Source organism: Colletotrichum higginsianum, chromosome 4, assembly GCF_001672515.1.
Source record: "Colletotrichum higginsianum IMI 349063 chromosome 4, whole genome shotgun sequence".
Taxonomy (NCBI): Eukaryota; Fungi; Ascomycota; class Sordariomycetes; order Glomerellales; family Glomerellaceae; genus Colletotrichum; species Colletotrichum higginsianum.
In genome coordinates, this window is record NC_030957.1 from 4,365,512 (window position 1) to 4,379,247 (window position 13,736).

The following is a 13,736-nucleotide window of genomic DNA, read 5'->3' on the forward strand; positions in this document are numbered from 1 at the left end:
TATCTCTCTCTCACCCATCAACACCGCACGCCCGCAGAAACTGGCGGTACAAGGACGGATAGAAGAAACAATACAAGTCGAACAGGGCTCTGTATCTGTATCCGTACAACTCCAACTCACGAGCGACCCCCGTCATCCCCCCCATTCCTCAGCAAGACATCCTAGGTCCCAGCTGCAGCACCACGAGACCCCCGTCGGCGCCTCACCGCAACATCCTGATCCAATCACGGACGCCTAGCCCGCCCACGACGGCATTTTCCCCCTGCCACCCATCGGCCAGCTCGACCAGGGGGGGCAGAGGGGTTGATCACCAAGACCTCACCAACACCAAACAAAAAAGTAGGAGAAGCAACACAGGTCGGCCCAGTCCCTCTCCGGTCTACATCTACGAACCGTTCATAGTCCATCGCGACCCCCCACTCCTTTCTACTTAGGCCCTGTAAGAAGGACCTGCATCTGCTCCAGAAGCACTGCAAAACAACGCTCACTCACTCACTCACTCACTCACTCATTCGCTTCAATCACTCACTTTTTGCGTTTGCCCACTTCCTCGCAGGAAAGCGACAGGGGGGTTGGGAGAAAAAAGAGACGATACGGTTTGTCGTCAGATCAACACTCAGAGAAACGGGGGACCCTCGCCGGAGGGGTCTAAGTTTTTTCTCTGCTTCCATTGACCGCAACTTCTGATACATACCTAACCATACCGCTCCTCGAATCTCGTCCTCATCTCCGCCCTTTCTCGTCATCTCGTCAAACGCTTTTATTTAATTCGACGTGTCCGCCCCTGGGAGGCCCTCCGCAAGCGAGATCTCTCCCTCCCTCTCCCCCTCACCCACTTCAATCTATCTCGTCCTGGTCTCAGACGCCGTTTACCTTCGCAGCTCGCAGCTTGGTTACTAAAAGCTCGCTCGTCGGCATCGCTGTTCTCGTCAACCACGACTTTGACTTTCAAACACACACACACACACACACACACACAAACACACCCTCTCACTCAAATACAGCTCACTCGCATACCCACACTCATCCGCATCCACACGCAATACGCCCTCCGCTATCGCCCGCTCACTGCGCCGCTCAGCGTTCTCGATCAAGTGAGGGGGGATAATCCTCCGATGGATCCATACCGGGGATTCGCAATCGTATTGTTCTAAGTTCTACAGCATTCGCATACCCCTTTTAGACCTTACACCTTTTGGAAGAAGCCGGCAGCATCTTCACCTCGGTGTTCATCTGCTTCTTCCCTGTGGTCGGCTCACTCCGTGCCGATCAAAAAAACACTTTTACATACATCACATCTACATACACATACGCCGCAATCATGTCACGCCTCTCGCCCTTCCCGTCTGAAATGACGTTCCGCACCGAATCCCGCGCCAGCGACAGGACGTACTACACCTGCGCCTACCAAAGCTTCAACGATGTCGAGCTTTACGCCCCCGGCTCCCCGCCGTCTCAGAACCCCGTCCACAAACCGGCTCCGGTCCGGACCCCGGCGCCGGCCCAACAACCACAACAACAACAACAACAACATCAACATCAACAACACTCCCAGCACAAAGACAAGGACCCTGAGCCGGCAGAGATGCGCCGGCAGGACTCGGGCTACGAGTCCCTGCCGCCACGCTCCTCCTTCTCCAACCCCCGCCGCACATCGACCGCATCGTCCTCCCAGTCCTCCTCCAACAATAACAACAGCAACAGCCATTCGGGATCGCAACCCCGGCCCCGCGGCCGCCCGACCATCCGCCGCGCGCCCAAGACGAGCCCGTACCCCACGACCGCCCGCACCAGCGGCAGCAGCCTCTATCGCCCGCAGCCGCACGCCCAGCCGCCCGTGACCTTTTTCCACTTCCCCGCGCACCCGACCGACGTCGAGCTCGCCGCGAGGCGTCCGCGCGAGGACCTCGAGCTCGACCAGCGACGGCTGCTGCCCTCGCCCGGCCGGGTCAGCGGGGAGCAGGAAGGCCCGGAGGAGGATGCGGCAGGCTGCGCCGAGGTCGCCGCGCCGCTGCCGCCGCAGGCCACGCACTACTGGACCAGCGACCGCACGCGGCGGCTCGAGTACGCCGCCATCGACGCCGCGAGCCGGGGCGTCAAGGGCTGGGTCCGGAGGCACCTCGTGCCGGACTGCTTCGTCCCCAAGGAGAAGCACGTTGCCTTTGACGATGACACGGGCAGCGTGCGGCGCTACCGCCTCGAGCTCGACGAGGAGGCGCCCTGCGAGAAGGGCCGGTGCGGAGGCCGCAGGAGGAGCTGGTTCGGCTGGAAGCGTTCCAAGACGGCTTGATGTCGACGTTCGTGAGGCCATCACGGCGGTTCTCTTGCTTTTTTCTTTTCTTTTTTCATCATGGTGTTGACGCGGCTTTGGTTTTTTTTTTGGTTTTTTTTACGGATCACGGAGGAATCTGGTGGCGGTATGGGATTTTTGCATCAAAGTCGGGCACGGCACTCGCACACAAAGCGGCTGGGAATGTGGTCTGCATTGGCGTTCTATACCCAGCATTTGGTACCGTTGGATTTTCACTTTCATTTTCTTTCTTCCTCCCATGGCTTAATCTTGTTTTTAATGTTTTTGTTGACCGATGGCGGTCTCGTCTCGCAGATGAGTGAGAGACAGAGAGACAGACACACAGAGAGAGAGAGAGAGAGAGAGAAAGAGGAAAGGCACATCAGTTTTTTTTGTTCCAAGCATCAGAATGGCATAGCGACGCATAGATGATCATAGACGACGGGACGAGGCCGATCGATGGGAGAGCCCAAGGGGCCTCTCAAGGAGAGGGAGGGCATATGGGGCCATGTCATTTTGAGGACTACGGAACTCGTATACAGACTGGAACAGCTGTTAGCCTTAAACAAACCGAGAATGACACCTGAACAGATATCCCCAGATCTCAAATTTTGCGGTATTAGCGACCAACCGCCCGGTCCCTCGAGTGAGGCTCCGTTCGTCTGATCTGGCTCCTATCATCCGATCATGAAGTGCCGGCTTCGGGGGGGGCACCATCGTGTGCTTCACACACCGCCAGTCCCCGGACCCATAGGTCAAGGGCTAGGGTAAAGGTCCAGAGGACGCTACTATGGGTGCCCTGGGAGACCGGCGCCCTTCCGCTCGGGTCCGGAATACACACGCGGACCGGCCCGGGTCAGCCGCCGTTCCGGATAAAGAGGCGGTGAAGCTTCAGGGTCTTCCAACGACACGCGAGGCATCCCAAGTCATCGGGTAGCGAGTCAGTGGTCCCCCCAAGAGGCTCGAACGTGGGGGGCAGAGTCGATCCGATGGAGTTGGACTCCATGACATTGGGTCTCAAAGGTACAGATATACACGCATCAATGGTCCACGACGCGCTGCTGCTTTGTGAGGCTGGTATAAAGCCATAGTTCTCTCCTGTCGATCTTATGCAACGCTTGCGGCTGTCTTGTCTGACAGAGGTCCAGCCCGTCCGCCGCCTTGGCCTCTTTCTTCACCGCCTATCAACCTGACCTCTTGTCCATCGCCGGTGCATTCCAACGACGCATAACCCCTCTGCATAAGCACCGCCGTCTCCCCGCCGATCCGACCGACCATTCCCGATCTCAACAATCTCGCTTTCACATCTCGGTGCACTCGATCATAGCCAAGTGCCGTCGCTAGACCTGACCCGTCGGTGCACTCTAATTCTGTGCGGTGCTACAATTGTCCAACGAGCCCGGCGCTGGAGAGCACGATGCTTGCCGTCGTCCATAACCATCATGAGATCAGGCATATGTCGTAGTCCAGTTCGATGTAGTTCCCCCAACGACCTCTCCATGACCTCTCCATGACCTCTCCTTGAACCGGGGCCCGCCATCACCCCCACGGTCCCGGCGGTGACGCGGGGCATGTTGAGGCTGCTCTCGCCCGCCTCGTTGTGAAAACGTTGGCGGATCCAGTCTAGAAGTGCACCTGGATCTGTAGTCAGCTGACTGTCTCAGAGTTTCGATAGTTGCATTGTGAGTACCGGGAATGGTTTGGCGGACTGCTTCTTGCGGAGTTCAACGGCATGCTTCTACACAAGTCTCGCATAGCGGCGGCATCCTCCTCCTTCCCCGCGCCCTCCAGTACCTCCGGTCGATCCTGGAGTACATAATCGGACTCTGGCGGTGGATCGACTGAGGCAGTTTCCTACTGGCGTTGTTGTTGATAAACAACGGCGGGTCCAACCTCAGGCTTTTCCAGCCAGAGCCAGATGGCGTCGAGCCAGGTTCCTCTGTCGGCCTTGTTGGGCGGTAGGCCCGTGAAGTGTGGTGTTCCGCCTTGGTCAGGTAGGCTCCCGACATGCATTGCTGGTAGAGTGATTGGGCGCTTGCCTTGTACGATGTCATTTATACAAAAGACCCCTGAAACTTGTCCTCACTGAGACTTCCAGTTCATCTTTTCTAGTCTAGAATATGAAGGGTCTTGTGGCTTCAATGAATCCGCCTTGTCAAGATCTCTGAACCTCTAGACTCGGTCACCAACTCCAACCTCCTAGACCTTCATCCCATCTAAGCACATTTCATCTAGTTTTCATCAGTTATGTAAGCGACGGAGAACCGTCACAAGAGCAATCTTCGTGTTCGTGATCAACCATGATATGATCAGCCTCACGCTTGCAAATCAAGAATCCAACGATAGAACAGCATCGGCCGGAAATGAAAAGCATCCCACGAAGAATGAGCAAATTGGAATGTCAGGATCATAGTCTTCAGGCTGAGCTTCTGAAGTAACAAATGTGGTGGAGGATAGATATCCACGCCGACGTTGAAGAGTCAAAGCTCGCCTTCTTAACCTTTGAAATTTGCTCTTCTTTGTCTACGATAGTGACGTTAGAATCGTCTTAAATCTGAATAAAAGGCTGCAACTAAGCATGAAGGCTTGCTCAGCGATCGATGTTGTTGACAGGGTCGTGCGGCAGTTTTGACCCATTTGCGCAGTGGAAGACGGCAAATCCTTGGTGGTCAGTATGCCTCAGGAGCATTCTTCTCAGCATTTTACAAACAACGAAATCATGTATGAGCGAAATATATATCGGGTAGGACGATGAAGCAAGAGGCTCGGGCTCACTCGCCTGAAATGACAGGCTGGTAGTGGGAGACAAGGGGGGGCGCCAACGAGCGATAATGTGTTATCCCTACACTGCTGCCAAACCCTGGCTGTGCTTGGCTCAGAATCGTTCGCCCTCTAACAGTTTTAACGGCATAGCAGTCCGCTGTATAACTGGCAGTTCATGCCTTCATATTCTTTAACTAAGCCTGGTGGAGTAGATGAGATTCTACGAGTGAAACCTGAACTGAACAGTGTTGATAACCGCATAAGGTATTGTTGTTTTGGTTTTCGTTTCACAGTACTACTAGCATTGCTATTTTGATCCCTAGTTTCGTTGGCCTTACGCAGTTCCTTTTGACTTTGTACATTATGGTATCTCCCCTTTTGATATGTCTTGTTAGTTAACATGTTTGATACGCGTTTCAAGCAGGCTGTGCTGTTGATTTCTCTAAGCCCTGTTAAAACCTGCTTGTTTTTCAAACTTCTGATGCATTGTTGTGGAAATTGTCTTGGTTTCTTAAAGTATTTACGTAGATAGCATTGCACATTGGTCGTCTCAACCTCTAGTTAAATACACTGCTATACCTGAGTATTTGTTTTCTATCTCATTGAAGGCATGGAACGTCAATGACGCAGAGTTGACAGTCTTGACGTTGTGTTTATTTATTGTTTCTTAGAACGGTATTGCGCAACTGTGACAGACGCCACCGCGAAGGAGGCAACTGGCCGGGCCACAGAAGTTACAGCCAGAGCCCAAATGGCACGCCCTTCGAAAGAACGCCGGTTGAGCCTGGGCCGAAATTGAAGACGACGTGCTCTTGCGGAGACGGGGAGCGAATGGGTCGACGCCAGCAGCTTGGGCAACACCTCTGCCTCGAAGTCGTTGTCAAACAGCACGCACACGCAACCACGTCTAAGGACACGCGGTGATGTCAAACATACGTGGAGGGCGATGCCTGGTGCCCAACGAAGAGCCGGAGCAGTGACTTAAAACATGCTACGAGCGTCAACGTCGTGATGGAGAACTCGCGATATACCTGGGTCCAATCAACGTCCACTTCGCCGTTCGACAATGCCGAGGTATTTTTTGTCCAGCCCGCCAGGTCCGTGGACTAGAATCGGTTCCTACCACCAGAGCCAACCAACCTTTCCCTGTCCTAACAGTGTTTCTGGTGATTCTTGTGCTTCGTAGGGGCAGTATCAAATGCTTCGGTTGTACTCCGATGCTTACTTCTCCGCCAGCCCGGGGAACTCGAGTCTCAACTCCCAAACGGACCGGATGGGTTTTGACTCAATCACCATATATCTCGAAAGGCTATTGTTATCAGGTCATTGAGAACCAAAAAGCAGCCATACGACATTCCAGGTGTTATCGGCCTGGGGAAATGTATAGGTTGACTATGTTACTTTTTCCCCACAGTCGTTTACAATGTATATATCTTGCCACTCACTCTGTCGTTCAGGTGCAAACAGATCACCGGCCGCCCTCAGGTTGTGCGACCTGGTTGAGCAGGGGTGAGGGTGTGAGCCAGTGACCTTTGCAGGAGTGTGATGTGTAACTATTTTTGATGTGCGCCTAGCTGCGCCTGGCCGCTTCGAGAACCCTCAATAAGGCTGTCTATTTCTGCCCAAAGCTACTGCCACCTAGCTTACTGCCCGGAATGAAGTCCCAAGGTAGTCCCCGCGCAGCCGCCAAGCAGCTGGTGAGGCCGGCTGATCTGATTACCCTATCTCCAAGGGCCTTCGTGTATGCCCAAGCCCTCCGATTCGACTGCAACGTCCCTTCAAAGTCAGCCCCATTGGAGCAGTGTGATTGCAGTTTAGCCAAGAATGCCTGCAGCTCGCTTGAATCCCTGCTGCCTGGGGGCTTCTCGCTCGGTCGTCGTGTTCATTCGGTTTTGTCACCCCTCTTTTCTCTCATGTCAACTCCTTCTTGCTCACGGATTCTCAATCTGTCCACCTCCCCCCCAAAGCTGTTGCCATTTCGGCGCTGGCACAATCCCCTCCCTTCGTTGATCTGTGTTTATGCTCTCAGAGTCTCTGATCATTCTTGGCGATTCAATTGCGTCATGGAATCTTGCGGCACCTGCCGCGATTTCTTTCGTCTCACAATCTCTAGCGCGCCGCTCCGTGGGTTTGAAGTCAGCTTTCCAAGAGGGTGCAGTCGGGATGAGCGACAAAGTGTCAAAGAGTCGGCACAAAACTGCCAACTATGCCATAAGATATATCACTTCCTGAAACCTCGCCATGAATCTACATTCGACCTTCCAGAGTCAGACAATCACCCGTTCGAGATAACGGTATTCCTACAAAAGAGCTGCCTGCATGGTGAAAAGAACCATTTTTCAAACGTCGCGTTCTTCTATTATATTCGAAACCGCTATAGCATAGACTACGGCTCACGCTACTCCCTTGCTTTTTCAATATGGGCGGATGAAGGTGCGTTATCCACCTTGGAGCTATGGGCTCGGGTGTCGTCTGACTTACGTGAAAGGTTCCTCGGGGCCTGACTCCAGCACTGGTCCGATTACAACAAAAACACCGGCCCTTATGAGTTTCGTTACCCGGCCTCCGATACTTCGCAGAAGTCCAGCAGAAGCGAATGGCCTCGTACGAAAGTTTCTGCACAACTGCCTGGATCATCACGAGTCGTGCCGACTCGGCCAGCCAGAAGAAGAATTTGAGCTTCCGTCTCGAGTTCTATCTATCAAAGACGAGGCCGGAGGAATCTCCGTCAAGCTCGTCGAGAACGATGGCTTGAGTGGCAGATATTGTGCTTTGAGTCACTGTTGGGGCCCCGAAGACAAGCGGCCACTGCGGACTCTACATGGAAACATCACGGATCACCTTGCCTCTATACCTTGGAACAAGCTGCCGGCCACATTCCAAGATGCCATCACGCTGACAATAGGCCTTGGCATCGAATATTTATGGATTGATTCTTTGTGCATCGTCCAAGATGACAAGAAGGATTGGTTCCATGAATCGAAGAAAATGGCGTCGGTTTATCGGCGAGCCACACTCGTCATTGCGGCTGTCTCTTCCGAGGACTCCACCCAAGGCCTTTCCAAACCCGAGCGTCCAGAGCCGCTCACGTTCAGCGTTCCGTTTTATACACAGGAAGGATCTCCGCAGTCTGGCTACAATATTGCGGAATTCCAAAACCCATGGGGCGGCATAGATGGACCTTTGAGAGAACGGGCCTGGGCCTTTCAAGAGTGGTACCTCGGTCGAAGAAAGGTCTTCTTCACGTCAGAAGGCATCAATTGGAAATGCGATGAAATCGAATGCAACGAGCGTGGAAGCGATACTGACTTGAGGCTATATGAAACCGATTCGTGGGCAAATTGTCTGCAAGAGTACACCAACAAGCTTCTGACAGTTCCCTCCGATCGTCTCGTTGCTCTTCTCGGAATCTCGGCCGAGATGCAAAAGTCCAGGACCGATTCTTTCGTGCCCGAATTCGGGGTTTGGGAAGATAACCTTTCGGAGCAGCTTCTCTGGAGACCAACAGACATGATGCATGAGAATTTGCCTGGTCTACCATCGTGGTGTTGGGCAGCCACTGGGGGGGCGAAAGCCTGGCTGGTAGACGAGCAAGACAGAATAGTGCCCAACGAGGTTATGGTGAAAAGCACCGTCAACACCATCAGCCTGAGAAAGTCCGGGTCTGTTAATGCTTCGGGCCTACTAACCAGATCCACAATAGCACCATTGCCTTTGCGGAAATGTTGTTTTCGACAATTCGAGCACAATACGGGTAGCTACGACAAAACGGGTACTATCGACCATAGAATATTACCGGAGTTTAATAATGAACACTACAACATGAGAAGATTCCCCATTCTCAATCCGAATGGAGCCTCTAAGATTCTTGGGCTTGCCGTTTTCGATCGCTGCATTTATTTCTCGGAATGTTTTTGGTTTATACTTTGTTCAACAAAGAGATTAGTCTGGAGGGACCCATGGTACTCAATGATCCCCTTCTTTGAAATTGACCACAAGCTTCTAGCTAACCTGAATATCCAGTCATCCTGATTTTGGAAATAATCCCTCCAGCAGCGAAGAAGACTGGTCAACTGATACTAAGGATTCTGGTAGCGCCTTCGAAGAAAGTGGCGTTGGATATTATGGAGGTAGTGATGACGACTCGTTCATTGAAGAAAGCGAAGACAGCTACCCGGGTCACACGCATAGAAACACGGTGAGTTTCACTGCTCCTGCACTTCGTGTAATTACATCTGAGCGTTGCGGCTGACACGAAAAGGACGCGTGTGTGGATCTTTATAAAGTCGGACGGTCCAAGGAAGTCCACTGGGCGTTGCTTCTTCAACCAGTTGATAACACGTTGAAAAAGTTCACACGAGTCGGAGTGGCTCTTTTATGGCCGCGAGCTTTAGAGACAGGAGAAGGCGAGGTTACGGAGTTTGAGATCGTTTGACTTGTACAGTATAAATGCTTTAATGTCCAAGCCTCTGCTATAGCTTTTTCGTAGTCTCTTGCAGTTTACAAGCTGATCAGGGGTGCCTGCCAGGGTATGTTGTTCCTAGGAACAAGAGGCTGCTCACAGAGTAGGCGCCTTGCAAATCCTAGGAACAGTAAGCTGGCCTCTGGCCCAGAGTCTTATTCACAGGAACAATTAGCTAGCTGACTCTGAGCCTTACGAACAGCAAACACTGTTATCTCTAGAACCCTATAAATAGCAGCCTAATACTTACTATGTTTACCCCTACTTACTTTGTTGGTCACCTCAGGCATCACTCGGCTGAGTTAAAAGCAGCCATATTAAGGTGAGCAGCTGGGTGAGGCGACTGCAGTTGAACAAGGGATTGTCCTGCCACTTGCAGTGCACTGAGCGGTGGTATCTGCCAACGATGGGAATTACGCTAACCGTAGTACCTGGCTTGGAAGGTCTATGGATCGTGGTCAAACTTGCGGATCAAACGATGACGATGCCCGTCTCCAGTCGACACCAGCCGAGCACTCTTCCGAGTTCCTCACTCTCCGTCCGCTTATCGTACCAGAATATCCCGAGCCTCTCGAACGTCCGCGCCTGGCCAGTGACTGCCTTGAGCACGAGGAAGTTGTTTCTGTCATCGCACATGTCCCCCCAGTAGAGCACCACGACCTCGCTAATCTTCCTTGCGTCGTCCTCGCTCATCACAAAGTCCATCTCGACCCACTCGCCGTCGCCCATCTTCTCCCCCGTCGCCTTGTGCGTCAGCTCGAACTTGGGCGGGACGTCCCTTGAGCCCGGGTCCAGCAACTCTGCGCGCATGTGCGCGCACCGGCCGTTGAGCTTGAGGAACCCTCCCACAACAGGGCCCGTCTCGTCCGCTTCCTCCGCGGTGGCGCATTCCACCTCTGTGATCTCAACGTCGATCTGCGAGCACTTGTGGTAGTCCATCCTGTTGAAGTAGCCGACGGAGCCGAACACCGAGAGCCACGACCAGCTGGGCGCAACGTACTGATCCGGCTTCCTGTGGGTGTCCAATATCTCCCAGCAGAGTTGATGCGCGAGGTCTTCCTCCCACACGCCGGCGAGATATCTCCCTCCTCTCCCAATCCTCGAAGCCTGTGCCGCAATGCCCGCGAGCGCCACAACACGATCAGAGTCGTAGGTGAGCTCCAGCTCGGAGTACCTCTCGGCGATGCGCATCCACTCAATGGAGAGAGGCGTCTCGCCGCGCAGGACGGATCGGCAGTGATCTATTTTGAAGTTCCAGACAGACACAATGCCACCGCACTGGCAGTCTGCGGCGGTGTTGCATTCCCACTTCCTCTCCTCGGCGTCGAAGTAGACTACGCGTGGCGACAACAGGCGTTCCTGGAGCACCCATCCTCGTCGTAACAGGGGAAATCTACTGTCCGAGCCATAGTTGCTACCGAACTCGTTGTGCGTCTGGTAAGGTTGTTGTCGAACAAACACGCCGTGGTTGTCCGGGACGGCGTATGCAGGATACCGTTGAGGCAGATCGCTGGAGGTGAACAAGTCCGCACTGGAATCGGTCGCGTGGCTAACCGCTATGTTGATGTATGACTTGCCATAAACGAACTTCATCCTCACGGACTCCCTGCGCCAGTCTTCTGGGTCGTCCTGGACGATGCAAATCGTGTCTATCCAGATGTATTCGATGTTGAGCTGGCGAGTCAACCAAATCGCATCCTGAAACGTTTTGGGAATGGTTTCCCACGAAATGCCGTCTGCCAGCGTTTGTTCGTTTGACTTGGTCAACGTAAAGCTCTCATGGGCACCCCATCGGTGGCTCAGAGTAACATAACGTGCTCGCTCCCCTCCCGTCTTAACGATCCGCACTTCGCCTTCCTGGTTGCAAAATCAGCGTGATAGCAGGATTTCGGGCTAAACCTGCATTACCGAAATCTTGACTACTCGAGTAGGCAGGACGGATGCGGCAGGCTCCAAGCAGGTGTGTTTGCGGTCACAAGCTTCTATCCAAGCCTTCAACTGTTCTAGGTTCTGCGAAGAGTCGGTCCGCTGTGTTGGATGATACTGGAGAGATGTTATTGCACTGCAAGCACCGTCCGAGCGGTCTACAACAAATCAGCGAAAACATATTTTCTATGGTCATAAGACGTGTCAAAACTCGCCGACAGATGGCACCCGCCAGATGTTGAAGTTCCTCCAATCCTTCGATGTATGAGACGCCCGCATGCGGACCACGCGCCTTCCATTGACCGTGTCTGGAGGGTCAAACTCGAGCTCGATCAGGTCTTCATCTTGCTCCAGTCCCTGAACGAGGCCGGGGCGCTTGGCCTCCAACGCCGGGGCTATGCAATCTCGCCATGCGGCCCTCACCTCTGGGACAAGCAGCGCTTCGACGACTGTGGCGCAGGTCTGACATCCTCTGTCGGCACTCTTGCGCAGTTCTCTGAATGATGTTAGGGGGGCGTGTTGACCTGTCACATGTGCTGCTTGCGGACAGGTTGATGGGTCGCAATCTGGGTGCAGCTCATGGCATAGGCAGGGCTCGGAGAGGTTGACGTTTCCCATAGCCTACTAAAGAGGCGGTGCATGAGCGGTTTGATGTCCCTTCTTGTAGCCGAGAGGTTAAGTGATCTGGAAAGTTTGATAGGGCGGGTAAGCTGCTCCTTTAAGTGAACAGCATGTTGTAGTATCCAGTAACCGAAAACCCCTCACATGCCCACCTATCTAAAGTACAGTCAGTGGTTGGTCTTGATGTAAGCACTACTATGCTTGTGGGGCATCAGGGTGAGGCGGGGTGACAACAAAATAATCAATGTTCTTGGCCTTGACCCCAGAGAGACATGCTCAGACTAGGCTGCAGATATCGTTAACCGTGTCTTGTTGTTAAAAAACAAATAACCCACGCGTTCTACATCGAAACTGTACCTGGATTGGGTCTCATGAGAGCATTTTGGGAAATAGGAGAGACTCATCCACAGTCGGACGAGAGCGTTGTGTCACTCGAACATGTGAACATGTGATAAAGAATGGCTTTGATTCAAGTCAAGATGAGATTGCGTATGGGCAAAGGAATATTACTAGTTTTGGGAGGTATATATAACTAAACTCTGCCGTTGAGAACATCTACGTTAGACCTAGACGAAATAGCTAGCATTACGACAGGTATGCTGTATGCTAACACTTATTCGTGACAGAACACAAATGTAGTTTAATTTTAGTAGCTAGCGCTTTCATACATTCAAATACGTCAAATTGATACTGGTTTCGACTTGATCGGCTGGAACACGTAAACCAATCACACCTCATGCTCACATGTGGCTTGTTACAGGTTTTCACTTGACGAGTAACACATCTTGTGTTGAATCTTAGAACCACTATAAGCTGTGTCATACGAGCTAAACAATACCCAAAGAGCTATGCATAGGGAGAAAATAACAATTTTGCCTTAAACGGACTTCTATCTAGGCGTCAATTTCCAGGAAGTCAGATTACAACAAACACTGAGCATGTGAGTAAGGGGCAGGGAAGTGAGATGGTAGTTGCAAACGAGACACAGAGTGCACAAAATAGGTTATGCTGTGTAGGAACCGGCTACTGGGGGACTAATCTGCTAGGGAGAGCAGTTGTGGGCACAAAACAAACAGTTCCTCGTGGACGAAGTCCTGGTGACAAAGTTTTGCTTCCACTTGATGGAACGGTTCAGTGGCCACCGTTTTGTGTTTGCCTGGAAACAGCACTCGGTAGTGGTTTACAAGCACAAAATCAAAGACTGTAAGGGCCCAGATACTAGCTGGGTCGGCGACAGCCAGAGAATACCTGGTATTGTATGATTTTCTTTTTCTTCGGGGTGCATTGGAGTGATCCAGTTAGGGACAACTACTCTCGACATTTTTCAATGAGATACTGGCACTACTGTTTGTTGTGTGGTAGCCCACAAACCATCTACATCATAACCATGACCGTTTTCCAATTTCGTCTCCCGCAACCAGGGGAAACGGGCGTGAATGTTAACAACGCAAGTCTATCTCCACAATGCGTGATATTGCCCGACCCGTTATCCCAAAGTTTCAACGGCTCATCGCCCGCCATAGGAGATCACCATTGAAGAATCGATTGCCTAAACCATTGCCATAGCCAAGGCTCACTTACGTGAGGGCCGAGGCACGTGTTCCGTTCCGGAGAAGCGGAGCATACTCGGCTACAAGGGAAGTGTGTATCCATAGTGCTCGTCCAAAGCAGTCA

At 52.6% G+C, this 13,736-nt stretch overlaps 4 protein-coding genes across 4 annotated transcripts; 2 read left to right on the plus strand and 2 right to left on the minus strand.

Annotated features, from left to right (window-relative positions):
• Positions 1–1,321: 1,321 nt before the first annotated feature.
• CH63R_06620 (uncharacterized protein) lies at positions 1,322–2,290 on the plus strand (the record flags this gene model as incomplete). Its single annotated transcript, XM_018301595.1, has 1 exon — positions 1,322–2,290. The coding sequence occupies one exon, from the start codon at positions 1,322–1,324 to the stop codon at positions 2,288–2,290; it is 969 nt and encodes a 322-aa protein (XP_018159445.1).
• A 1,321-nt stretch (positions 2,291–3,611) lies between these two features.
• Positions 3,612–4,303, minus strand: CH63R_06621 (uncharacterized protein; the record flags this gene model as incomplete). The annotated part of the gene is made up of 2 exons (XM_018301596.1): positions 3,612–3,945; positions 4,149–4,303. 2 exons carry the CDS (start codon positions 4,301–4,303, stop codon positions 3,612–3,614), a joined length of 489 nt encoding a protein of 162 aa, XP_018159446.1.
• A 3,294-nt stretch (positions 4,304–7,597) lies between these two features.
• On the plus strand, positions 7,598–9,488 carry CH63R_06622 (Alkyl hydroperoxide reductase thiol specific antioxidant mal allergen; the record flags this gene model as incomplete). The annotated part of the gene is made up of 3 exons (XM_018301597.1): positions 7,598–8,715; positions 9,077–9,251; positions 9,315–9,488. 3 exons carry the CDS (start codon positions 7,598–7,600, stop codon positions 9,486–9,488), a joined length of 1,467 nt encoding a protein of 488 aa, XP_018159447.1.
• Positions 9,489–9,986: 498 nt separating this feature from the next.
• CH63R_06623 (HET domain-containing protein) lies at positions 9,987–12,059 on the minus strand (the record flags this gene model as incomplete). Its single annotated transcript, XM_018301598.1, has 2 exons — positions 9,987–11,372; positions 11,727–12,059. The coding sequence occupies 2 exons, from the start codon at positions 12,057–12,059 to the stop codon at positions 9,987–9,989; spliced, it is 1,719 nt and encodes a 572-aa protein (XP_018159448.1).
• Positions 12,060–13,736: the final 1,677 nt, after the last annotated feature.